The sequence below is a fragment of the Halichoerus grypus genome, chromosome X (assembly GCF_964656455.1).
Source record: "Halichoerus grypus chromosome X, mHalGry1.hap1.1, whole genome shotgun sequence".
Taxonomy (NCBI): Eukaryota; Metazoa; Chordata; class Mammalia; order Carnivora; family Phocidae; genus Halichoerus; species Halichoerus grypus.
In genome coordinates this window covers 71104927-71131132 of record NC_135727.1, presented here as the reverse complement: position 1 = coordinate 71131132, position 26206 = coordinate 71104927, and the positions used below count along the sequence as shown (strand labels likewise).

The 26206-nt window shown below is 45.3% G+C and overlaps 1 protein-coding gene across 5 annotated transcripts in view; it reads left to right on the top strand.

The window, feature by feature from the left end:
• Positions 1-26206, top strand: part of DLG3 (discs large MAGUK scaffold protein 3) — a 54160-nt gene that overhangs the window by 20667 nt on the left and 7287 nt on the right. For 2 of the 5 annotated variants that reach the window (XM_078064952.1, XM_078064956.1), the window contains 5 exons: positions 7531-7645; positions 20645-20821; positions 21047-21122; positions 21936-22035; positions 25663-25704. In XM_078064952.1, the coding sequence (XP_077921078.1) occupies positions 7531-7645; positions 20645-20821; positions 21047-21122; positions 21936-22035; positions 25663-25704 (510 nt within the window). Of the gene's footprint in view, positions 1-7530; positions 7646-20644; positions 20822-21046; positions 21123-21935; positions 22036-23918; positions 23965-25662; positions 25705-26206 lie in introns of all 5 variants that reach the window. The other 3 variants (XM_078064954.1, XM_078064953.1, XM_078064955.1) reach the window with 3 other exon arrangements.

Genomic DNA, 26206 nt, shown 5'->3' with positions numbered 1-26206 from the left:
ACATTTTTTTTTTTTTTGCAATTTCTACCCATTGATTTGGTATTATTTTTTGACCCAGAGAACTTAAGATTATTTGCAGCTGTGAAGATTTCCCTCTTCTGGCTCATATTTAAAAATTAAAATTAGATTAGCCCTAGGTTTGATTCCTTATGGGCCTCATTGATTTGGTCATAAAATCATAATTATGTCAAAATTAGAAGGGACCTGAGGAACTGTCTAGTTTTAGAGGTCTTAGATTCTTTAAATAGTAGACCCTATAATTAAAAACTAACCCAACTAATATTATTATTATTAATATTATCATATTATTTTATTTGTGATTCCTAGAAATATGCTATTTGGCTATTTATATACTTACCTCCACACCAACAGGTATCTTCTTGATGGACTTATTTTACTTTCAGCTCCATCCATTTTTTTCCTTTCCTCCCCTCCCTCCCTCCCTCTCTCTCTCTCTCTTTCTTTCTTTCTTTCTCTCTGTTTCTTTCTTTCTTCTTTAAGGATCAGCTCCATCCATTTCTTTTGAAAACATGAGCTATATTATTGGGACAGATGCTTGTAATTTAGACACATCCTGAGGGTCTGCGCTCCAAAGGCAACTATAGAAAACTAAAACACTATTCATACACATCAAAATCTGTGACTGTCTCATGATGTTGTCACTTCATTTCCACCACAGTTCTGTACATTTTCACAGTGGGTGATTCCCTTGAGCTCAGTGCAGCTCAGCTGATGGCAAACAAGAGTTGTATGAGTTTGAGATTTGAACACCTGTACTTCTGTAAGAACAGATGAGCCTTTGGGCAGCTATTGACTTATTTGGAGTTTCTAGCTAGTCAATACATGTGCAGTTATCCAGCCCCGTCTTCCCTGCTCAGTATTTGTACAGGGACTCAAAGTCAGGAAGTTACACTTCTTTTGTACTTTATTTGTGTCTTCCTATTGTTGCTACCTGTCGAAATCTGTGTGTCTGAAGTCTGTTATTCAGTTGTTTCCCCGGCTTTGTTGTCATTTCCAAATTTGATAGGCATGGCTTTTATTTTATTTTGTAGCATTTCCTTTTTTGTATCTTCACTCAAATCATTGGTAGTCTATACCACGTGAAGAATAAGTACCCTTTGCTGCTCCCATTTGTTTCCTGTCTCTACAACATTTTCCTACCCGTAATCAAGGCCCAAATAAACTTTTTATGGGTTAAGAAACTGAGCCCCTTTCAGCTTTTCCAAATTAATGACAAATGTCATTTTCTATCCAGAAAAGACAGTTTTTTTAGAGTGGGGGGAGGCAGAGGGAGAAGGAGAGTGAGAATCTTAAGCAGGCGCCCTGCCCGGCATGGAGCCCTACACAGGGCTTATCATGACCTGAGCCGAAATCAAGAGCTGGATGCTTAACTGACTGAGCCACCCAGGTGGCCCCTGAGAAAACAGTTTTGTCATTAGGAAGGTAGATGGGTTTGAGAGCAAAGTTTTATTAGAGGGGAGATGGGTTTGGAGGCTTGGATGTGTGTCCAGTTCATATTAGTGAACATTGTAGTTTCGGTCCTTTTTGATGCTTTATTAGGCTATTAAGTAGATCTTGAAACCTCTGACATGTCAGTGTTTTGCATAAATGGTTTGTGGTTTTGTTGGTCAGTTTTTAGCATTTTGGGGTGGGTAGAAGGGGAAAGTTTTGTATTTTTTCTTAATTAGTTCCTGAGGAGCCAGAACTTGAGAATTAGTGTCCAGGTTTGTCCTGTTAGATCTTTATCATGAATTAACACATTCAATAAAAGTTTGTTGACTCAACAAGGGTGCTGATTGCCAAACTTTGAGAAGGAAAAAAAACCCACATCAAGGAGCTTATAATTTTGTAAAGGAAATGACATCACCACAAATTCTGGGCACTAGGTTTTAAAAGGGAGAAGTAGTACAGCGTCTGGAAACCATGTTAGATGAAGAATACTTAAGGAAGTAATAATATTTAGCCTGGAGAAGGGATAGCTTATTTTGAGGACATGATGACTATTCTCTATTATGGCTGATATTATCCCACTTTTTCCTGGTCTTTCAGGAAAAAACTCAGAGGTTGCCTTTGATCCCTTCATCCAATCAGATGTCAAATTTTATCTCTTCTAGTTCCAACATATTTCTTGATTCTTGTCCCTTTTTTTATATTCTCAATTGCCCCCCCTGCTATGTCAGGCCTTTCAAGTCATTGTCTCTACCCGTAGAAGAGGTTCTTGGTCTCTGTTATCTTTCTCTCTGTCCTCCATTCTATATTACATTCCCAGAATAATCTTCCCCCCAAACCTAGTTCTGATTGTGTCATGTCCCTATTTAAACACTTAACAGTGGTTCCCCTAGCCTAGTAAGAAAGTCTTATCTCAAACTCTTAGAATCTGGTCCCCAACCTTACATCACCGCCACCTTACCCTTTTCACACTCTACCTTCTATTCAGGCTTATTCAGTATTCTTGGAACCTGCTCCAGGCTTTCCCAGTTCTTTGACCTTCTTTAAACTGTTCCTTCATACTATTATGAAGAAGAGATCCATCATGTTTTAAATGTTGTTTTAAACACCAAAATTAGGACCAGCTGGCAAAAGAAATGGCCCTTAAACCAAGAATTTTCTCTTGAATAGTGTTGTCTAGTCTAATAACGAAGGAATAGAGAGCTTCCCAACATTGGACATACTTGAGCAAGAGGCTGAGTGCTGGCTGGTTTGGCTGATGTAAAAGCGGGGGCTACTTACACTAGGGGCTGTAGGGGCTAGGCAGAAAGAGAAAGCGTGGTCCTCTGCTGTTAAATCTACATGTGAGGCACCAACCACACTTTATCTCCCCTCAGTAGCCCTCATGATACACACACACACACCCCCCTGCTCAAGTCATTCCTTCACTTAAAATCTTTTAATAACTTCTTTCCATCACTCTTAGGATAGTCAAGAGAAAATGAAGAGGCAAAATCAACAGTAAGGCAACAACAATGAAGTTAGAAAGAAAGCGGTGGATTGAGGAAGCAATTAGGAACAAATATCATCAAAACTTGAGGAAACACCGGTTGTGTGCAGGGGAAAGGGGGTTTTGTTTACAGTAACAGGGAGGTCATCAAGTAGGGGGAGGCAGAGTGGTCAAGTCTAGAGGTAGATCTTTCCAGAGTGTCTATAGAGCATCATATAGGTAGTAGGACAAGTCCTTTGAACCAACAACTCCACCCACAGGAGGCTGACATTTTCTGTGATTATGCAGAGGGAATATCTGAGGTTCCTCTTTGTCTTTGTCTATTCCAGATTACAGTCTTGCCTTTACTTTTGCAAAACCAAAAGGTTCATTGAAGTGTTTTTTTTCCCCAAACAAAAGATCAATCTGTCCTCAAAGGTAAATTCTGCCTCCACTTCTTCAGAAATGGAAAAGCTGCTGGAAGCTTTAGAATAGCAATTTGTCCTCAGCCTCCAGTCATAAAGGTTTCAGAAGGTTGGGGTTCAATTTGGTAGTGCCAATCAAATGTTTTTGTGTGCATATAATTTGACCCTGCAGCTTCACTTTGGGAAATCTATTCTATAGAAATGCTCATACAAATATACAGTGCAGCATTGGTGGTAATATTAAAAATTATGAACAATTTAAATGTACATCAGTTGGGATATGACTGAATAAATTATGGTCTATCCGTAGTATGAAATACTATGCAGCTATTAAAAAGAATGAGATATATCTCTATGTACTGACATGGCTGGGTTTCCATGACCTATTAGAGGATGAAAAAAGTAGATTTATGTGACTCTCTGTGACTTGTGAGTATATATATATGTTAATGGAAGTAAGTCTGGAAGGATACGTGCTAGAAATATTAACTGGTTATCTTTGGGTAAGTGGGATGGGGGACGTGATACAGGAATGTCTAAAGGAAAAAGGTAAAGATTTTTTAAAATCATGTGCTACTTTTATTTTAAAAAAAGGGTAAATTCATCAGCTTTCTGTGCAGGCACATTGGACAGAGGCCTCTAGCGCTTTCCTTTCCTTCAGGATTTGCAACTGTATTGGCAAATTTTTTTTTTTTTTGAGAGTTTTCCAACCCTCTGGCCCTACCTTCCTTTTGATACACGCTGCAGGATACTTACCTTAGCTTTTCCCTGAACTATAGAACAAACTCAATTTTGTAAGTCAAGACCAGCAGTTTCAAACCTTATTGGACATCAGAATCACCTTGATGCTTGGTAAAAATGCAGATTCCTGGGCCTGCTCCATAGATTTTGAGTCCGTGTGTCTAGGGTTGGATCCAAAATCCTGCTCTTTCAGTGGCACCCCAGGCGGTCAATGAGAAACCCTGTTTCAGGGAATGACATCTGATTGTGCCCCCACCCCTCATTTCTCTCTCCATGATTAGCAAAGGGAACCAGGGAGCAGTGACTCACCGTGGATATCTTTGTGGGTCACAAATGGTTGGGTTCATCTGAATGGGAAAAAATGAATAAAACATAGTTTAGTAGACTTGAGAGTTAAGTAGTAAGTGTTGTTTCTTTAAAGTAGCCTATTTGAAGTGGGCCCTTTGGGTTAGAGGCTGGTCTGGTGGGCAGTGACTAGGCATTGGCCAGCCTAGGAGATGCCTTTCAGCGATGGCTTCCTTAGTTATAAGTGGAAGGGGAGGAGGGACGGTGAGGTCTTAGACTTCAGATGCTTTTTACGTGAAGCTTCTGTCCTTGGAAAATGATGCTTCTAGTATTAAGATGAGGTACTATCTATCTTAAGACTATTCTAAATGTTTTTTGTTAGATTTATTATTTTTCTTTGTTATAAACAAAGTCTGTTAATCAGATGCCCACTGTGGGTTATTAACATCACAAAAGGGTGTTTAAAAACCATATACCCGGGCGCCTGGGTGGCTCAGTTGGTTAAGCGACTGCCTTTGGCTCAGGTCATGATCCTGGAGTCCCGGGATCGAGTCCCGCATCGGGCTCCCCGCTCAGCAGGGAGTCTGCTTCTCCCTCTGACCCTCCCCCCTCTCATGCTCTCTCTCTCTATCTCATTCTCTCTCTTAAATAAATAAATAAAATCTTAAAAAAAAAAACCATATACCCCAATTACTCCCAACAGTTAACCTTGGGAATAAAAGGAAATGGTAACACTTCTTAACTACCTTCCCAAGCCCTCAGTGAAGCTGGCAGCCATCAGTTAAATAAACCATTAGGTTTATTAGTTTGAGAACAGAAGCATCAACTTGGGCAGTTTTCTAATTTGCTCCTCATTTACCCAACAGTCATTTATTCAGAGGCTACCCTGTGCCTAGTGGACATTGGATAATTCTACAGATAAAAGCCAGAGACTGATGAGCAGTTGGAACTCTAAGGGGATCATCTGAATGGGAGAAAATGAATAAAACACAATTTAATAGTCTTGAAAGCTTAGTAGCACATAGAAGACAGAACGTGGATTCCTTAAAGCAACAGCCTTGTTCTCTTTCTGTAGTCTATTTTAAGTGGGCCCTCTGGCCCAGCATTATCAACCTTGGATTAGGAGCTTTGAGGAAATAGTGGTTTGGTGGTTGTTTTTTAAAGGATTTTTTAAGAAACGTAGTTACTAAGCAACTGCCGTGACCTGCTGCTAAGTTGGAGTTCAGCGGGCAAGTCAATTCCAAAGAAGGGAATATATAAACAAGTTGCGAGAGGGGGGAAATGGCTTAGGGATAGATTTGGTATATATTTTTTCTGGGTTCAATGCGTATTTCTGCCTTCTACTTTATCTTCCCCAAGAAAGGGCTGCCTGGTCAGAAATCTCTTTGTCTCACCAACTTCTCCTGCTAGCCCGTGAGTGAGGAGGAGGACCAGAAAGGAGCCCACAAGAGGGCCCGGGTGGAGGGCTGAGCCCTGGAGTAGGGCCAGTTCCCTGGGCAGGAGGAAAGGTAGACAGCCCTGCTGCTGCACTCTCGGGCGGTCCAGGGCTTCTATGACACACCGGTCGCCACCCTCTACATTTCGATCATGACGCCTCATTGATATTGATGTGTTGCCTTGTAACCCTCAGAACGGGGACACTGTCCAGCTGCTGTCTTTTTCCCCCAACACTTAATGGGTGAGTCAGTGACTTAACCGCTTCCTGCAGGATTTCATGGACGGGAGTGGGTAATGAGGACAAATCACCATAACACCAGTGCGTGATGAATCAAAGAACACATGAATTTAACCAGTTGGCTTCATTGGTACCAGAGTGAACAAAAATAAACTTTGTTGAGGATGTTTGTGTGAGTTAAAACTCCATTCCCTCCCCTTAAGGCTTTTTAGCATTTCCCTTTATACCCAGCTGAAGGTCAGATTGCTTTGCCGAGGGAAGGGGAGTGTCAGGTGTTGGAACAGGTGTTTTGTTTTCTGCGTGTAGAGTCATACAGACTAGATGGGGATGCTTCTTGCCAGCCCTCTATGGTGCATGAAAATGCTTTTGTGGAATTCTTTTTCCCTGGAAATATGTTTGTTTTTTAAAGCAGTTCTACAACCTTCAACCCCTACTATAAATTTTGTCTTCCTTTGAAATCTTGTCGTAATGAGGTATGCCTATCTTCTCCCATTTCCACAGCCTGTGCTTTACATATATCCCATTTTATGCAGCAGTTACAGACCTTAAAAATTGTTGTGTGTGGGGGGAGAATAAATGTGAATATCATATTTTAAATGTACTAGGAGAATGTCACAGCAAAGCATCCCTATTTAAAAAAAAAAGCCTTTTATAATAATTGTACAGCTAGAATTAATTTTCCTCTCTCAGGTTTTCTCAAGTTGGGAGTAAACATGTAGTTGCCTTTCCAGAGTGATAAGGCTGTTGTGATGGTGGTAGTGGGGTATAAAGCTGGGCATATGGACTTAACAACCCCACGGACTAGATGATTTTGGAGGAGAAAGGTGACAGCAGACTTTTCGGTTTGGGAGAATTTCTGTTTGTTAGAAGGGAAAGAACTCGGGAGAGCTTTGTGATCTTCTCATCTGATTGTGAGGTTTGTTTGTTTTTACCTTTGTGTACTGGGTTCCAATCTCCCCCTCCAAAAAAAGAAAACGTCATCTAGAAACAAATCGTCTTCCTTGCCTAACAATGATATAATGGCCTCAGGTCCTTTCCAGCCCCTCCACCCTGTGTCTCAGGGCCATCTGTTCTCTGCAATCCACTTTTTTGGGAAAGTCTCCTTTCCCATCTGCTCTCCTTGGGCCTTAGTGCCTGCTCTAAAGATTTATGAAGGCTGCACTGGAACCTCTTTCCAGTTGTTTTTTTTGTTTGTTTGTTTTGTTTTTTTAAGGATCAGTGAGATTTCAAGGCAGATAAAAGCTTTTGCCATTCGATATGTCCGAATGTTACTCCTTTTTCAGGTGTGTTTCTTCCTTCTCTTGGTCAGTGAGTGGAAAGACGTCTGTCTGTCTGTGCTTGGAGGAGGGACTCTGCTTATCACAGCAAAGATGGACTGTGCTGGCACCGGCTGCTTTGAAGCCCAGTGTCCTCCTGGCTCTTTAGCCACTGGCCCCCAGGCTTGGTGCAGCTCCTTGGGTTCATTCTTGTCCTTGTCTCCCTGACAGAGTACAGTCGCTTTGAATCGAAGATACATGACTTGCGAGAACAAATGATGAACAGCAGCATGAGCTCTGGGTCTGGGTCCCTCCGAACAAGTGAGAAGAGGTCTTTGTATGTCAGGTAAGTCACACTTCTGAGCACCAGGCCTTGTGCTGCGTGAGGAGAGCTCTGTGCCGACACAGCCCTTGCTGTTTAACTAGTGGGATTGGGAGCGTGTGCGCCCAGTACTAAAGCAACATTCTGCACTGTATGCTCAGGCTGTGTACTTTATGGTCAGGGTCTCTCCCTTCTGTGAGCTGGCTTCTTCCTCTTTGCTCATGAATGACTCAGTACGAGAACATTTCAGTTTGCTCTAATTGTAAAAGACTGCTGGGTGATTGTTGCTAGTCAGCATTCAAACAGCACTCAAATGTTCAGAGTACTTTGCTTGCAATCTGTGATTTGAGGGGAAAACTTGGCATCCCCCCCTTCCACATATGCATAGTAGACATCAGCCTTTGTATCTGAGCATATCAGCTATCACTGTGTTCTGGTACAGGGTCTCTTGTAAGAGACCAAAGAACTGACAGGTTGCTGCTTCTGGGTCTTTTTTTAAAAACGGTGTTTTCTTCCTCCCTGCTGCGCCGGTCTGCTGTATCTGAATCATGGAACATGGGATGGGATGGTGTATGGTCCCCAGGAAGGGTGGGTGGAGGGAACGGATGTATAGCATTGACTGTCTTGCTGCTGAAAGCTATTCTGAGATACTGAGCAAGGTTAAGCTTTTGACCCTGGAGGCACATTATAATACTTGGGCAGGTCAAAGTACAAACCTCTTGGGGAGTTGGACTGCTAAGCGAACACTATGGCCTCCTTGTAGAAGTAGGGATAGTTTTCTTCTTCCTGCCCTAGCTTCTTGGCAAAACTCCCAGCAGTGTGGTGCAAGTACATTGTATCTTTCCAAGGTTAAAATCCTTAGAGTAAGAGGTGGTGGGGTAACTCCCCTGAGCCAGAGAGAGAGCGCTGTGTGTGTGTGTGCGTTTACTGCTTAGGTGTGGGGCTGTGTTAGACTCTTGGGTTGAACTTTCTCTAGTGGCCTCTGATACCCGCTGCGGGGTTAGGAGAGAAGGCTACATTTGCTAATTGCCTGGCAATGGGACAACTGCTCTGTCTTTGGGGTTTGACTTGAGGATAGCAAGTGGATATAAATGCTAATTGCAGTTCGGTTCCAGTGCTTGATTTCCTTTTCCCTCAGCTGGTAGTCCCTGGCCTGCCTGCAGGGAGCGGAGCCCAGGGAGCAGCCCAGCTGTGAGTCTGAAGCCCACTAGAAACCTTCATGATTCTTTTTTTAAAAATGAACCCTCCACTTGACTCCTTGTTTGTTGAGAGCAGCTTTCTTCACTTTTGCTGTGCTCGCCTCCTGCTGTGAAGGGAGGAGAGCTAGGGGAAGGCTGGACTAGTCACTGGTGATCTTTTCAGTCTCCTGTTTTCCGTCACTAAGCCCGTGCTCTGGGTCTGTAGCCTAGACACCGGCACACTGATGGGGGAAGCAGAAATGTGCTGTTGCCCCCGGCAAAAGGGTAATACTTATGTGACTTGGTCAGGATTGTTCCGTTCCCGTGCTGCCAGCCCCCGCAGATGTGGCACTCCAGTGTGCGTGGGAAGCTGCTCTTTAGGCAAGACAGTTTCTTCGGAGAGCTTTATTTTTAGATTTCCTCTCTCCACCTATCCTGTGCTAGAGCTCTCCCTGCCTGGGTAGGGGAAGTGGGGCATTAGCTCCTGACCTAGAAGACCCAAAAGACCTGGAACACCCTCTTCTCTGGCCCTGGGGAAAGGGATACATTGCGTCTGACTCTGGGGAGGGGGTGGACACTGCACTCTGTTTCTAGTGAATCAGTTTATATGGTTTATATAATCTGCCCTTAACCTCATCTAGATAACATCGGTGCCCTCTGCTTTATAATAATGAACATTTGTGATCACTAGACTTAGACTTAGTCAAGGAAAGTGTTTTATGGGGCTAAAGCAGTGAGCTGAGGTCTTTGCTAAGCTAACCCCTCTACCAGAGCCTGGCTTGCTCTGTTCCCTTTTGTGCCTGTTTGGCATTCTTTCATTCTGCACTTCGTTCCTTTTCATTAGCATGTGAACAAATTCAAGTTTCTTCCATTCTTAAAAAGAAGAGAAGAAAAATTCCCTTGATACCAATAGTCCCTTAAACTGTTGTCTCTCTTCTCTTTGCCACATGTGCCAAATTATGTGCCAGGAAACACTGGTTCCCCGAGATGTTAATAAGTATTGTGTGCAAAATCAATGGTTCAGTAAGTTGGGCAAATGCAATATTAAACACAGGCAAGTTCTTCACTGTGGTTCATATCCAGGAAGGACTGTACTAGGCAGAGTTTCACCAGAAGATAGGAGCCTGGGAGCCTTATTTGGAGAAGCCCCTCTTAAATCCAGGTTAGGAAATGTTGGAGTCATCTGTACTTGCTCCTGCTATGTCTTCAAATCACCTCTCTTTCAGTAGGAAAGGAAGTGTGCATCTGCTTTTCAGCATGGTGGTGTGGTTCCAAGCAACTCCGGAAGGCTCCGGAGAGGAGCAGAAGCCCAGCTCTGTCAGGGATCCACGGTGACCTCTTAGTCATCAAATCCAATGACTGGTTCACTGATTCTCTGCCATTGGTCTGACCTCTTCACATTTGTTCCCACGAATTCCCTGCTTGCTTCTTTAAAGGCTCTCTTCCTACCTTGCTAACCATTCCTTGATATCTTTTCATTAGCTCTGCCCCCTAAATGGCAATGTCATTTATTTTCACAGATTCTGATCCTGTTGTTGTATAAATGACATCCCTGATGTCCTTAGTGAACCCCAGACCTGCATATCAACTACTTGCTGGACGTGTGCATGAAGCTGCTCTCCTAGTGCCTCAAACAAGCAGTGTGTTCAAAACTGAACCCCCCCCACACACACACCTGCTGCTCCTCAATTTCCTTATCTAAGTTAATTGCATCGCCCTATCATGTGGAAAAGGGATTAGATTTGTTCTGTCACCCAAGGCAGATCTCAGCTCCACAGAAGGAAGAAAGAGCTGATGATTAAGACTGTCTGAAAATGGAATGGACTGCTTCCAGAGATAGTAAATTTTGATCTTTTGTTACTGGAGGTGTTTCAGAAGAGGCTGGGCACCCATTTGCCTGGTTGTTGCAAGAGGGGCTTGAAGCTAAAGCCACAATCTGGACATAATCTAATCAGAAGTTTTCAGTAGTTCTGAGATGTCTTCAGGATAAAGGGAAGCAAACCGTCAGGGAACATCTATGCATTAGGGCCTTTGTGATCCTCTTTAAATTGTGATTAAAATCCTTTAAATGATGCTGCAAAGTAGACCTTATTCTCATTTTACAGATGAGAAAACAGAGACTCCAGTTAGACAGCCAAGAAGTTTCAAAACTGGAATTTCAACCCGGTTGTTCTGACCATGGAGCCTGGTTCTTTCAGCATTTCCCAAACTTGCTGATAGGAATCAGCCGGCATGCTAGGAAAAATACAGATCCCCAGGCTCTTCTTTTACTGCTTTGGATTCACTGGGTTTGGGGAAATGTTTGTTTGTTTTTTTTTTAACAAGCAACCAGAACGCTCAGGAATAACCAGTTGTTTGTCACAGTGGCTATTTGTTTCTGTTTCACTTGAACAACCGAACATGATGCTTACGGTAGCTCCTACTGTGCGGAAAGCAGGGAAGCACAGGGCTGAGAATTGGGGCATGGTTGTGGAGGTGGATTCAAGGAAGCAGCGGATGCCCTCCAGTAGCTTGCCCTCTACACAGAAGACACTGGGCAGCAGGTGGTTAAAACGAAGGAGCCATTTTCAGTTGGGGTTTCACCTCTGATTCTTTTCCTGTTGTTTCCCCTCTGATATGTTTCTTCGCCCTTGCCTTCTCCTGAGTGTCTGTTGTTCTCTGGTGTGCATGGGTTGCCGAGCAAATACCACTGTCTTGCAGCGCCACCGAGCCTATAGCAGGTGAACCCTAGGTAGCTGCCGCTGTACGAACGAGAGGGGGGCGGTGGGATTTGTGGGAAGAAGGAGAGATTACAGTGTTTGGAAAATGTGACTTGGTTTTTTTTTTTTTTTTTAAAGATTTTATTTATTTATTTGAGACAGAATGAGAGAGAGCACATGAGAGGGGGGAGGGTCAGAGGGAGAAGCAGGCTCCCTGCTGAGCAGGGAGCCCGACGCGGGACTTGATCCAGGGACTCCAGGATCATGACCTGAGCCGAAGGCAGTCGCTTAACCAACTGAGCCACCCAGGCGCCCGTGACTTGGTTTTAAGATCACTAGTGACTTAATGGAAAGGCCTTCCCCAGCCTTCACCATACTAGCGTCATCTCTTCAGGGGTGTAGGTAGGATGAGCGGAGCCTGTCTTTCTGCCCACTCTAGGGCTTTTGTCTGCTAGTGAACTTGCCTTCCACGCTGGAAAAGTCCACAGAAGTATGTCTCTCTTGAGCCTCTTGCTCAGGATCAGGGTGGTTGGGGTGTTTAATTCAGGTCATTCTGATGTGAAGGGAGTACGAAAAGACACAGGGTAGGTGAGAGTTCCAGGGACCCTCCAAGTTCTAAACTTGGATGTTCTTTTGTCTATTTCTTGAATGAATGAATGAACGAAAGACCTTGTCCTCCAAAAGCTGCCAAGAGGCTTGAGAGTATATTTGTAGAAAGAGCTTTTGCAAGTCTCTTCTTGCAAATCACCAGGCTGGGTGCATTCTTCACAGCCACAGAACTACATCAGGCAGGTCTCTGGGGAGTCCTGGCCTCCCGGCTGGCCATCTACCATCCCAGTCTTCTTCCCACTTGAGGAAGGAAATCATGTTGGGGCATCTGTAGTCTCCATTCCCGAAACCGTGTCAGAAATATTGGCTTGATCATCACAGAAGGCCGCAGAAGGCTCCTTCTCGTCACCAAGCAGACATTAATTGTGCAGCTGTCCTGTGCTTAGAGCCCAGGGTGGTGCTTAGGAGAGCCTGACTTTGTCTTGTTCATTAATGAGCTTCAGTAGTGGATTAAAATGCCAGTGAGGTGATTCTGGCAGGCTTCACTATCTGACAGATTTGGGGGGTGATAATAATATACATCTTAACAAGCAATAGCAATTTCTGTGGTGTTCCGGGCTACCAGAGGGTGGGTGGGGCAGGGTTTCCTGTGTCAGTGATTCTTGAACTGCCTGTTGCTAGAGCATATTCCCCAAACAGCAGTCTTGGACCTGTGCTTATAATCCCCTCAGCTGACCCAACAGGTGTGGTGACCCCAAATGTTCATATATTGCAGGGCAATTGGTCCTTGACTGCCTGTCTAACGTCATAACTGACCTTTAAGGCCTGAGACTTTGAAGTAGACTAAGGAGAACAGTGCCCTTCCTTGTTCTCCATGTTCCCTTCTGCACAGAGTGCCACGAAGACCTGACTTGCTGTCATCTGCACTTGTGCGTCTTGTGATGACCCATCTTGTATCGACCTGAGTACTCAAGTTTGGGCTTTTAGGTTGCTTTTCGGAAGCTGCTAGCAATTTTAGCTCTCACAGTAAGGTCAAGAGCTGATGAATGACTATTGCCTTATGGCTCTCAGTGCATGCTTCACATGGACCAGGCAAGAGAGGGGCTGCTCAATTTTCAAATAATGCGTGCCTTTTATCTGGTACTTTCTGAAGCTCAGACTGCTATAACAAAGTACCATAGACTGGGTGGCTTAAACAATAGACATTTATTTCTCACAGTTCTGGACACTTGGAAGTCCAAGATCTAGGTGCCAGCAGATTCAGGTTCTGGTGAGCAACACCCCCCAACTTTCCTGGCTTGTAGATAGCCACCTTCTTGCTGTGTCCTCACCTGGCCTTTCCTGGGTGCGTGCAAGGAGAGAGAGAGAGAGATAGCTCCTTGTCTCTTCCTCTTCTCATAGGGGAACTATCTCCCTCATGACCTTATGTGAACCGAATTACCTCCCTCAGGCTCCATCTCCAAATACCATCACCTGGAAGGTTAGGGCCTCAATGTATGAATTTTGGTGGAACACAAACATTGAACCCATAACACTGACCAAAGGAAGAAAGCAGTGTCTTAGACCCCAACGGGCATGGGAGGGAAGTGCAATGGGAGAACTCTGAGGGATAGCAACTGGAGAGTAACTGGGAAGGTGTTTTGTGCCCCACTCCCCCAGTCTGATCTCCACCATTTATGAGCGTCAGACATGGCCTTAGTCTGCAAAGGGCTTCCCCTTTGGTGATATACTATGAAAGATTTTAAAACTGCAGGAATTAAATAGCCGTAAGTAAAAAACATTAAGAAAGGTCTTTGCTAAATACATAGCATGAATTTGGAAGAAAGAAATTTGGAGTGGTCAGGGTCACGGAGAAGGGTGGGACTTGGGTTGGACCCGGGGAAGCTGATGAGGGTGAGAGGGGACCAGCAGAGCCCCTCCCCCACCTCCCCAGGCCACACAGAGAGCTGGAGCCGGGGGCAGACGGGTGGGCGCGCTGCTAGGTGAGTGCAGCGGAAGCAGCCGCTTGTCTTTGAGGCTGAAGTGCTCTTGTTTATTTTGCTTGGAGAAACCTGCCCGACCGGTTTCCTTGGTAGTTGCCATTTTCTTTGCATTCCTGTTCACCAAGACACCGAGGTGGCTGTGCCAGGTGCTTCTGATTTCTCTGGATCTTTTAGACCCAAACCTCACAATTTAGGACCTGAACTGCGGAGACTTTGGCCTGGTAATCTGTTTACTTTGAGCTGATTATCTTCCTGCTTTCCCGTCCGCCAGTGAGGTCCCAGGTGAAGGGAAGATTAGGCAAAGGCCCCCAGAGCACGTGTATTATGTGGGCAGGTGCACGCAGCTCTTAGGGGATACTGTTTGAAAGGTCACCACTTACACAACATATCTTTCAAGACCTTTGGCAGTGCTTTCTCCTTAGGAAGATAGGCAGCGGCATTTAAAGCTGCCGTGCTGAAGCCTAGCTCGGGAACTCCAACCTGCAGACCCTGGGAAGTGAGCATCTGCTTTTCCTGCTGGTGTGACTTGGCTCTGGAAGCCTGCTTCGTTGCCCACTTTCACTTTGTTTTTACATGCCACATTTTCTCGGGGCCAGTCTTTACCCTGCTTTTAAGAGAGGTTGGTGTTTTTCTGGCCTGGCCATAACGTTTGAGAAGTTGCAGGAAAACCCAGGATCTGGCTTTCCCTTGCTTCACAGAGGTGTGTGGCCATAACCAAGGAGGAACATATTCAGGGTTGAAGAATAATCTTTTTTTTTTTTTTTTTTTAAAGATTTTATTTATTTATTTGAGAGAGAGAATGAGAGACAGCACGAGAGGGAAGAGGGCAGAGGGAGAAGCAGACCCCCTGCTGAGCAGGGAGCCCGATGTGGGACTCGATCCCAGGACTCCAGGATCATGACCTGAGCCGAAGGCAGTCGCTTAACCAACTGAGCCACCCAGGCGCCCCGAAGAATAATCTTTTATGTAGACCACTTACTGTGATCTTAGGCTGGAGATGGTAATATTTCCATAAGCTTTGTTCTCTCCTGACATAGTGTTTCCCTCTGAACTGACCAGTCCTCAACTCAGAGTCTGTCATGAAATTCTTTTTATCTAGACCCAGAAAGAATAAGGGGTTTCTGAAGCTTCTAGTCTCCCAACACACCATCTTGTCAATAAACTCACACACACGGGGTGGGACCAAGGTACCAGAGTGGTTAACTGTGGTTTTAGGTGTCTGGAGACAAATAGGTATTGACTTTCTTTTTTTCTGTTCAGTCTTTTTGAGTCAGAGGTTGAAGAATTTTGTTGCTATGTCATCTGGGCCTTCCATGTATAGGATTTCAGTTTCGGGACAGTGGTTCAGTCTGATTTAAAAGGGGTGGGATGGTATCTGCCTTGACTTTCTCTAGTGCTTGCCCTAAGGATATATCCAGGTTGTGGAGAAAGGTGCTCCTTCATCCTCTTACCAGTTCCTTACCAGTAACCTGAGGCATGTGTAACAAGGAGCCAGTCCTTGTCAATTTTAGGTTCCAGGCTGTTCCTTAGAGAGATCATCACTGCTAGATGGCCGCAGTTTAACATGCTTCTTAAAGATCTCACGTAGGTAGTCGATACTTTTTCAAAATAAAATCTAAAAAAAATTTTTTAAAGACCAATTTATTTATTTTAGAGAGCAAGAGAGATGGGGTGGTGAGAGGGAGAGAGAAACTGAAGCAGACTCCGTACTGAGCATGGAGCCCGACTCGGGGCTTGATCTCATGACCTGAGCTGAAATCAAGAGTCAGACGCTTAACCGACTGCACCACCCAGGTGCCCCCAAAATTCATTAAGGTCTAATTTACATACTTTTTTTTCAATTACAGGAAATATACATCATTTGAAAGGTGCTTTCAGTTTACTACACAGCCTGTTGTTTTAATTTCTTCCTTCTTTCCTTCTTTCTTGTAAGCTCTATGCCCAATGTGGGGTTTTAACTCACGACCCTGAGATGAAGAGTCCTGTGCTCTACCGGCCGAGCCATCCAGGCGCCCCTTGTTCTCTCTTAATTGTACCTTCCACATGGAAGTTTCGCCTGATAATGATAAAAAAGCTGAGGCCATGAAGTCGGTCTTACAAGGCCCACTAAGTGAATGCCCGACTCCCTAGCTGGACTGCGGACTGAGCACCTTGCACTGCAGCCAGATCTGGGTGCTGCTGACCCTGCCACACACCGTGGCTTGCTTGCCTCGAAGACTTTGCTCACACTGGTCTTTCTAGCCAGAAGGGCGTCTCTCCATCTCTCTTGAAATCCCGAACCTTCACTGAGACCCAGTTCAAAAGTCAACCCCTCCTCATAGCTTCCCCAAGTTAGGTTTGACCTATGCTCCCTCTGAATGCTTTTAGGCCTTGTCTTATCTCGCCTTCGTGCCTCTCACTACCACACACTCAGCCAGCACACCCCGTAAGGCCAGGACTTAATCTTGCTTCGGCATCTCCCACCTATCAAACCCAGTGCCCCACACAGAGTAGACAAAGTGAATGTTTAAATAATGGAAGAAAGGTATTTTTTAGACATAGCCAAGTGGGGAATTAGCTTTTTTTGGGGGGGGGTTGTAATGTGACTGTGACTTAGACCTCATGAAATTTTTTTGAGATTTAAGAGCCCCAGTGTGAGAGTCACCCACCACACAACTCTAGATGAGGCCGTGTGTGCCTCTGGGCCTGCTTTCTGTCATCTCTGAGGAAGTTTTCTAGCTCATAGTCAAATAAAATTTCTGCAGGAAAAGAGAGAAAGTGGATTTAGAGAAAATCTACACCGTGGGTTTGGAAAAGAAATCACCATCACGACAGTGGAAGGACTCGGGAGGGAATTGGGCATGTTGAACCTGGTAGAGAAGACCTAGGAAAGACTTGAGCTCATGAAATGCTAGAGCTGGAAAGAAACTTAGGGACTTCGGAGGCTCCGATGTCCTGCAAAGCTCTTTTTCCATTTGTAGTTCTGACTGATAGGAAAGGAAATTCTTATTCATTCATTTTACATTCTCAACTGAGAATGACGTTATGGTTCAGAATTTCAAATTCATTTTCTTTTATTTCAAATTCAAATGTGCTGCTATGTCTTTAACAAAATCATAGTTTAAAAACATTCTTTATTCTGTTGTTCAGTGTTCCTCATCCACAAATTCATCAAACAAAATCCAGGTAAACTTAGGGACCACTTTTTAGTGGGATATAGTGCTTTTTTTGCCTTCTTTGCTGGACAACTTAGAGCCAAACATGTTCCTTACCGGAAGTAAATGACTCAAGCCAGGTGCTTTCCTTCCTTTTTTTTTTTTTTCCTTAAACACCCAGAAGAGTGCCTGAGCATATTAGATGCTCAAAAATACTTGTTTAATTAATGAATATCCTTAATAGTAGAATATTGTATCATCTTTAAAAATATTAGTTTTGATGAATAATCAATGATATGGGAAATATTAATGATACAATTTCAAGTGACAACTAAGGTTGCCAAATTGTAAATACACAGCATGTTTCCATCTCAGTGAAATCTGTTTTCTGTGTACTTATTACACAATATTATATAGTATCACAACAATATGAAGAACAGTTCTGAGTTATATTAAATGTGATTTTTCTGTTTTTAGACTTTATGTTTTTCAAATTATCTATAATGAGCTTATATTAATTTAATTTTTAATGAAATTCGTGCATATGAAGAGTATAAAATCTCAAATACTATAATAACATGCAAAAAAATTAAACTTTTTCCTATCTCCTCTTTTCTGGCTCTACAAAGGAAACTGCTTTCAAATATTTTGGCTGTAACAAAAAGAAACAGTAAATCTAAATAGACCTCTGTGTTAGATAAGCTACAAAATAATAGGGATATTGAAAAATTATCAGATAAAAAATTAAGTATTTCTGGCAGGAAAGAAACCGTAGAAAAACCTTATAAGAAAGGAAGGGTAGTCATCTATGGACAGTGTTTACATAATAATGTAAAATTAAATATGGTTTATTCCCCCCAAAATGTGATATAACTAAATTGGGAGGACAGGGGCAAAAGGATAGGTGAGTGCTATCGAAAACCATTTATCTCAGGGCGCCTGGGTGGCTCAGTTGGTTAAGCGTCTGCCTTCGGCTCAGGTCATGATCCCAGGGTCCTGGGATCGAGTCCTGCATCAGGCTCCCTGCTCAGTGGTGAGTCTCCTCCTCCTTCTCCCTCTGTGATCGAGATCTCTCGCTCTCTCTCTCTCTCTCTCTCTCAAATAAATAAATTCTTTAAAAAAGAAAGAAAAACCAATATCTAATGTCTAAAATGTAAAAAAAAAAAAAGTAATCAACAAATAGCAAGAAGAATCAGTGATTGTGAGATGTGTTAGAAAAGAAAAAGAAACAGCACAAATATTTGAAAGCAGTTTCTTTTTATGTTGACTTATATTTTTTAAAAGTAAAGTTGTAAAAGGCCCCTGTGCCTGTGGGTAGAAGTGAAGCACACGGCGCTGCCGCCCGTGTGCAGTGCTCACTGCTGGCGTTCTCGGTGACTGGGATCCACACTTACTTTGTTGTTACTTAGCTCGTGGCACATGTGTCTTAATATGGTAAGGTATCTGAAATTCCTCTTGGAAGTGACCTGCCATGTTAGTTTCATTTCAATGTCACATTTTTAAAAATGACCAATAATTGGCTGCCTGACATCCAGAAAACATGTTTATGTCAACTTGATCACATGTGCTGCAGCTTACTGGTGAATATATATTGGATTGTCCCTGGATTGTCACCAGTAAGCTCTCCCTTCCAGTGTTTACAACCTCATCCTAATCTCTCCTAATTCATTTTAACATCTTCCTTCTTCCCTCCCCAAACTAATTTGTACTTAATCCAAGTTCTGTTCTTTTCCCTACTACATTTGTTTTAATCTTTGAAGCCCAGAATGACATTTAGTGTTTCTCATTGTCACTTAGAATAAGGTCTTCACCATGCACGTCTTTGTAGGAACATCTGACAGAATGCCTTCCTTGCTTTAGGAAACTCAGTTTCGAATGCAGGGCAAATGCATTCAGCCTTGATCCTGTCGCACAGAGCCAGGAAAGAGCCTCTCGGGCAGAGTGCCTCCTTGATCTGCTGGCCCGGCCTCTCTCCTTACCGCTTCAAGTGCATAAGTTGAGGGAGATAAAGGCTTTATGTGGGAGTTCGGGTATTTTCATTTTCAAATAATCTGATACTGATTTCTTAAGACTTCTCTTTGAAGAAGTTTAAAAAGTAGATGGGTATTTCACTCTGCACAGTTTTACTGTCCTCTGTATTTCATTTGGGCCTGCACGTGGGGAAATAGTGGGTTTTACTTTGCAGCTTCCAGCCGAGCCACAGACCACCGAACTGCAGGTAGAAGTCTAAATCTTGGAACTATATCTGGGAAATGCACTGGGCTGTGTGTACAAAGGTGTTAACAGAGAATATAAAAAAGAGAGGCTCGATGGCGAGTAGAAAAATACAAACTTCTCACTGAAATCACCCATTCACAGTGACTCTATGAGCAGAGATCCAGTGGGTGAGAATAGTAGACACTTTCATGCAGGTGAGTTTATTCCCGGAAGCGGGGAGCTTTGGTGTGAAGTGCTAGCTTCACCAGAGCCAGAGCCAGCAGTGGATCCTGAAGGATTTGAGCGTGTAGTTTCGGTTTAGATTTGCCTTCAAATCCACCCCACCCCACTCCACACAATTATCCCGTTACATATGAGGGTGGATTCATGTTCCTAAGGCTCTTTTGATGTGTCACTTCCCTACTCTCAACTCTTCAGGGACCACTGGATCAGGTATATTCAGAGCCTTCCAAATTTTGCCCCGGACCTTTATTTCCAACCTCAATTTCTAGGACTTCCAGCTACAGCCAAGCTGGGCTCTTCCTTTTTCTCAAGCCTGGATGGTATAGCTCCCTTCCCGCCTTTTCCCACCTTCTCCTTTATCACTCTACTCTGCATGTCTTGTCAGAGGACCTGGCCACCATCCTAGGTTAGGTAGGTGTGTGATCTGGGTCACATTACTCTTCCTCCCTGAGCCTCCCTCTCCCTCTGTGTAAGATGAGAGATTAAACTAGGAGGCTGCTTGGCAGGGTCCTTTCAACTTTATTATTGTGTGGGTGATTTAGCTTTTTCCTTAGTTGTCCCAGGACACGTCCTTTTTTGTGTCTCTGCAGCATTTACCATTCATTGTTTGAGACTAGTTAACATTTTTATGTCCTACCTTCAACTACTTTTTGAAGATATGTTTGTAAACTGAGGAAGCCCTTTGGTAGAGCTAACTTGTTTCCCTGGGATGTGGGTGAGGGGGGAGGACTGTTGTGTGTTCTACTTTGGATTTCCACCTTGTGTCTAGATAGAGGCTTTGAGGCATTGGGACTCATGAAAGATTTTCTCTTATTCCCCTTTTTTGGGAGAGCGGGATGTTCTTTGAGAAGAGGCATATATCTATAACATCGAGACCGAAGGAAGGATGCAGTCTCCTGGAGAATTCCCTCTGGTCTGCTCTGAGGCTGTTGGGTCTGTGCTGACTCTTTGCATTGGCCTTCCTCTGCCATCCTTTCAAGAGTGCCAGGCTCCTGGCATTCTGGGTTAGGATGATGACTTCATCTTTCACTGTGTGTTTCAGGGCCCTGTTTGATTATGATCGAACTCGGGACAGCTGCCTGCCAAGCCAGGGGCTCAGCTTCTCCTATGGTGACATTCTGCACGTCATTAATGCGTCTGATGATGAGTGGTGGCAGGCGAGACTGGTGACCCCGCATGGAGAAAGCGAGCAAATCGGTGTGATCCCCAGTAAGAAGAGGTGAGTGGTCATGATCTCGAGGCCTTCCTTGCCCTCTTCCTGGTATTGCTTTCTTTTGTACCTATTATACTATAAGTTGCTTGAGAGCAATGGATGTGCTCTATCATTCCTTTTCGGTAGAGTTGGTGCTCAAGACACAGTTAGGACTCAGGGAGCCAAAAGGTGGCTGCTGAGACCATGCACACTGGCAGTGAGTAACGGGACTCCTCTCTGACTCCAAAACAGGGTGGAAAAGAAAGAAAGAGCTCGATTGAAAACCGTGAAGTTCCATGCCAGGACGGGGATGATTGAGTCTAACAGGGTAAGTGGGGATCCCCAAGGAAATCAGCCAATATGTGAAAAGGAGTAAGAAGCTTGGAGTCTGTCTGCTGGATAAGAGAACTGGGGAGCACAACAGAATATCTCTTTTTCAGGGGGCTGGCTCTGTCCTATCAGAACACTGACTGCTTTTCAGAAAGCAGAGAGAGGGCACTGAAACTCTGTGTCCAGTCTGTACTCCTTCCCCCTGGGTTACTGGCTCTTGAAGATGTGTTGGAATTGGACTGTCTGGAAAGGCTGACTTGTTCCGGGTACATGAAGCCATCTGTGGTTATGTCCCTGGCCGCAGACCCTGTCAGAGCTGTGGGGACCCTGAACAGAACCTGGCCTTGTTACCCAATGAGGAAGGCCAGCCTCAGAGCTCTGACCACCTCCCCTCAGACCAATGAGGCATGAGGGCTCAGTCATTCACCCCTTTTCTTCTGTGAGCTTCGCAGGCCAAAGAACTTCTGGAGCGGTAGAGGGAAGAGAGACACGGAGTAGATGACTGTATCAGTGGCACCTTAGGGCATGTGTCCAGGAGGCTACAGTGACCTTTGTCCTTTAGAAAGTGCCAGTGAGTGCTGTGAGTCTGGATTAGGTAGAAACCTCTAACATCCCTACAACATTTTCCTGTAAACATAATTTTCCTCTTACATCAACTTTCATTTAATCTCATAGACTCCATTTGTGAGAGATGGTCTTTTATTTAGCTCACCATTGTCTCCATTTTAGTTTTTCTTGCATGCTTTAAAATCCATTGTTCTGTTTTTTTTTTTCTTCTGTCCTTCCCCTCCATCTTCATGTTCTTTCACAGTCGATCAAAACGAAACGTAAAAAGAGTTTCCGCCTCTCTCGAAAGTTTCCATTTTACAAGAGCAAAGAAAACATGGCCCAGGAGAGCAGCGTACAGGAACGTAAGTAGCAGCAGGGTACAGAGAGCAGACTGCCCACAGCCCCGCCCTCTCTTCCTCATTTGCACCTCCCCTTATGAGAAGATGGGGAAAGTGTGTGTGTGTGTGTGTGTGTGTGTGTGTGTGTGTGTGTGTGCGTGTGTGTGCGCGCGCGCGTGCGCGTCCATCCATCTGTCCATGTGTGCGTGCCTGAGTGTGTGTGTGCGCGTGCACCCTTGCTTATTTGCAGTCAGTGTAGAGATTGATCTGCATGGGGAGACATTGGATCTCTCTCATCCAGCTGCTCACTCTGAAACAATGTCGGAGGCTCTGAGGACCAGCTGCTTCCAAGGCTGGTCTACCAGGACATCCCTGGCACTGGCGTTGGGGTGCCAGGCCAAGCTCCGCTGTGGTAGTGATCAGTTCTCAGCCACAGTGTCAGGGTTAGAAGAATGGTTTTTCAAGAGAACCAGGTCAAGGGACTCAGTGTTGCTCTCCTGGCTTCTTCCTCCTGTGTTTTCTTTCCCTTAACTTTACTCATCTGTGTTAAGAGAAGAGCCTTTTCTTCCCACCTGGAGTTGGACCTGCTTCTTGAATTACATGCATGTGCATATGCACCCGGGATGTCCACACGGCTCCAGCAGACTCACTGTCATCCCAGATACAGAGCCAGCCTTCAAAATAAAATCCTTCCTGCTTAAAGGAATTGACGTGGAAGGGGGATTACTCAACATTGTCTAAATAAAGATTTTTTGAAAAACAGTAAATGGTAGGAAAGGCCATAAGCTGACTTTTAAGAACCAATGTAATCCTGAGAAATATTCGTATTCTACCATATGTCTCGGAAATTAACTGCTCTGACCCTCACCTTAAACACCAGGTCAAGCTGGTGAAACACTTCTCATATGGCTCATGGTGAACTGTAAGCCTCTCCTCTGCTGCCTCATAAGGAGGGGCCTTGGGGTCCTGGGCTGTTGGGACTGGCAGGAGACTAACTTTTTCTAAGCCAGCCTGATTCATGGTCATGGTCTACGTAGGTCATTGCTGTCTGAAGTGGTAGCTAGTCAATCCAAGGGTGCCTTCATCCAAATGGAGGTTATGGGTCATAATCCTGGGTAGCTCAGTAAGAAGCACCAGCTGCAGCTGGTTCTGCTCGTGAGCAGTGGGAGATGGTCTGAAGGGAGGTCACCACAGTTCACTGGATCAGCCTCAGAACGTCCGTGCTCGATCTAGCCTGGGGAGGGTTCACCGTTGGGTGGCCCAGCTGAGAGGCAGGGGCTGCCTGTTGGGTGAGAGTTGAAACCGCCTAGTGCTAATTCTCCAGAAGCTGAGCTCATCCTCTGTGGTCTGCACAACTCCGGTCAGCTTTGAAGGCCATACCGGACACTGCACGAAGCTTTCCCTGAAGGGTCTGGACAGGGTGAGTCAGTATTAGGCAAAAGCTCCTTGGGATGATGATAATTCTGCCTGCTCTTTGGTGCACCCTCAGAGGGAAATGGTGATTACAGGGGCAGAGCAGAGACTGGGGCTCTGTAAGTACAAATTCAGCCAAAGCAGGTACTCTAAGCCTTGGAAAGTCTACCTATTCTGTCCTGTTGGGCTATAGACTGTAGACCACCTCAGAAAGGTAGTCCGCTCCAAGGCCCTCTGGCAGCAAGTTGGGCAGGATGAAGTACCCGTATCTTATTGGATCTGGGGCGTTCTTTCTGTAGCAAAGTTCTTAACCTCACTATAATTATAGGTCTTCATAGTATTTCATACTTCTGTCACTAATGCTCACCTGGCTCTGTATTCTTCCTTCCCCTTGTCTTTTTTCTCTATTTTCTCTTTTGTCCCAATTCTTTCCCTCCCTCCCTCCCTCCCTCCCTCTTTCCCTCTCTCTTTGTCCTTGCTGTCTGTGAAATCAGGACTTCCCTGGGTTAAGTGACGATTATTATGGAGCAAAGAACCTGAGTAAGTCAAACTTACACACCACTAACTGTATTTCTGGCATGAGTGGAGATGCTGGGGTTGGGGGTGTAGGGAACGTGGGTGAGGGCAAAGGGTGAGGGGAGGACAGTGTTGTGAGGACTCTGACACCACAGCAGGAGGAGGAACAAGTGGCTCAGAATGTCACACTTCTGCTCTGGATCCCTGGTACCCTAATAAAAGCCTATCATTCACGTCTGTATTTTCCTTTTGTACCTGGAAGGGATGGGGAGCCATCTTGGTGCCCCGCCTTAGAAATGAGGTAGGCAAGACGTACTTCTCCAAGGGTGACCACTCAGCTCATCTCTAGCCTATTGTTGAGGGGAGGGGTGCCCGCTGGTTGGCTTCTTCCCTAGTGACACAGCACTAAAGAATTGGGCTTAAGAATGAGCAGTTTTGGTCTAACTAGGGGCAAGAGTACTGTGAAGCCCTTTACCCATCATGCATCTGGGACATCCCAGCAGGTCCAGGGGCCTCGAAAAGCCGTGGGCTGGCTTTCCATGGAGCATCTTTAAGGGGCTGAGCTGGTGGGGGAGGGTCTCAGTGGCATTTATGGACCATATATACATTTATATCTAGTGCCTTAGGTCGGGAAAGCTCTGACCTGTCCTCTCTGGAAAATAATTCTAGAGTGAAAAATGAAGGGACTGAGAGGACAGCACCTTAGCATCCCCTCTGTGCACGTACACGTGGCTGTGCCGGGAGATTCTGTCAGCGTATACTCTCCTTCAATAAGTAATAAAGGCATGAAAGTAAAGGAGCTTCCTCAGGGGATTGCTCAGGAGCTAGCCTTGGTTGGCGACTCACTCAGTCCTTCCTACGGGGGCCACAGCATATCACAGTCTGGAACAGTGTCATCTTGGCTGAAACGAGCAGTGTCTCTGTCCATCGTTTGTTATGTTCATGTTTCATCTTCATTTGCCTGTTGTCTTGGGAGCGGTGGCCTTTGTTTGGGCCATACTGCACCTTGTGCTTCCTTTGAGCGTGGCGGCCATGCCCACACTCAGACGTAGGCAAGTCCCAGTGGTCTGAGACAGGACGGTTGTCTTGGCCTCCCAGTGTTCTGTGTTTTGACACGTCTGTCCGATCGTGGATGGAGGAGCATCCTCCCTCACCACTGAGGCCAAGCTAGGAGGAGGAGGCTAGATGATAGGGGTGGCAGGTCCCACCGAACGGTCAGAGCCGCCTTCCCTGGTGACAGCCCAGCGTACCTAGTGCTTGGCCTCTTAGTTCCGGAGCACCGCACACCTCTGTACGTCGGGGGTTCTGTCTGGGGGAGGGGATTCGAGAGCAGCCCGGTCCCTGGACTCATCTTTGCTGCTGTCACCACCTTTCCTTTCCTGTTGTTAGCCTTGGGAGATACATTTTGAGATAGGGTTTGGAAACCATCCAAGTCCGTTGTTTTGATTCAGATGAAGAAGATGCTGCCGAAGAATGGAAGGCTTGTAGTGTACAGGGAGGGCCTTGGCAGCCCGAGAATGCTCTGGGGACAAGTATGAGGTGGCCAGGGGCTCAGGGTTGGAGCTCTGCCTCCCAGTTGGTAGCCTGGATGTGGCAGGCCTCCTGTGGCCTGACTTGGTTGGCAGCTCGGTGTCTTGCCTCCTGGAGGAATTGAGTTTTGTGCCGCGTGTGACCTCTCAGTGGTGTGTTCTGAATCGGAGTCTCTTTCTTGTTGGCTTGCAGAGGGAGTGACATCCAACACCAGTGACAGCGAAAGCAGTTCCAGTAAGTGTGTGTCATTCTCCCCCATGTCGTGTGGCTCCACCATGTGTCCCAGCCATCCTCATTCCCGCGTTGCATGGCTGCCATTTCTGTTCAGAGGCTAGTGCTTCGTTCAGCCATGTGCACTTGGAGATCCTGGAAATGCTGTGGCCATTTTGTCCTGACGGGGTGGGCTTTAGGCCGATGAATTAAAGGAGAGTATAAGGCCTGCACTTGTGGCCAGGACCTGACTTAAAGCCGTCCCTGGGGCCTCGGGAGGGGTGGGCTGCCAGTGAGTCAATCCCTGCCATGGGCATCCTGGGCTGTAAATGCTGCCAGTTTGACAGATTTGCTTAGAGACCAAAAGACAAATGGCTCCTGTGGGCTGTTGTCCTGAATTGCCTTTCCGGGTCTCTAGGACCCCTCGGGTTAAGGCTCGGTGTCTTTGTCTTTTTGCTGGGTTAAGTGATCCGGTAACTGCCCGGTTTTCCTTCAGAGATCCTGTGACCAAGCCAGAGAAGCCACA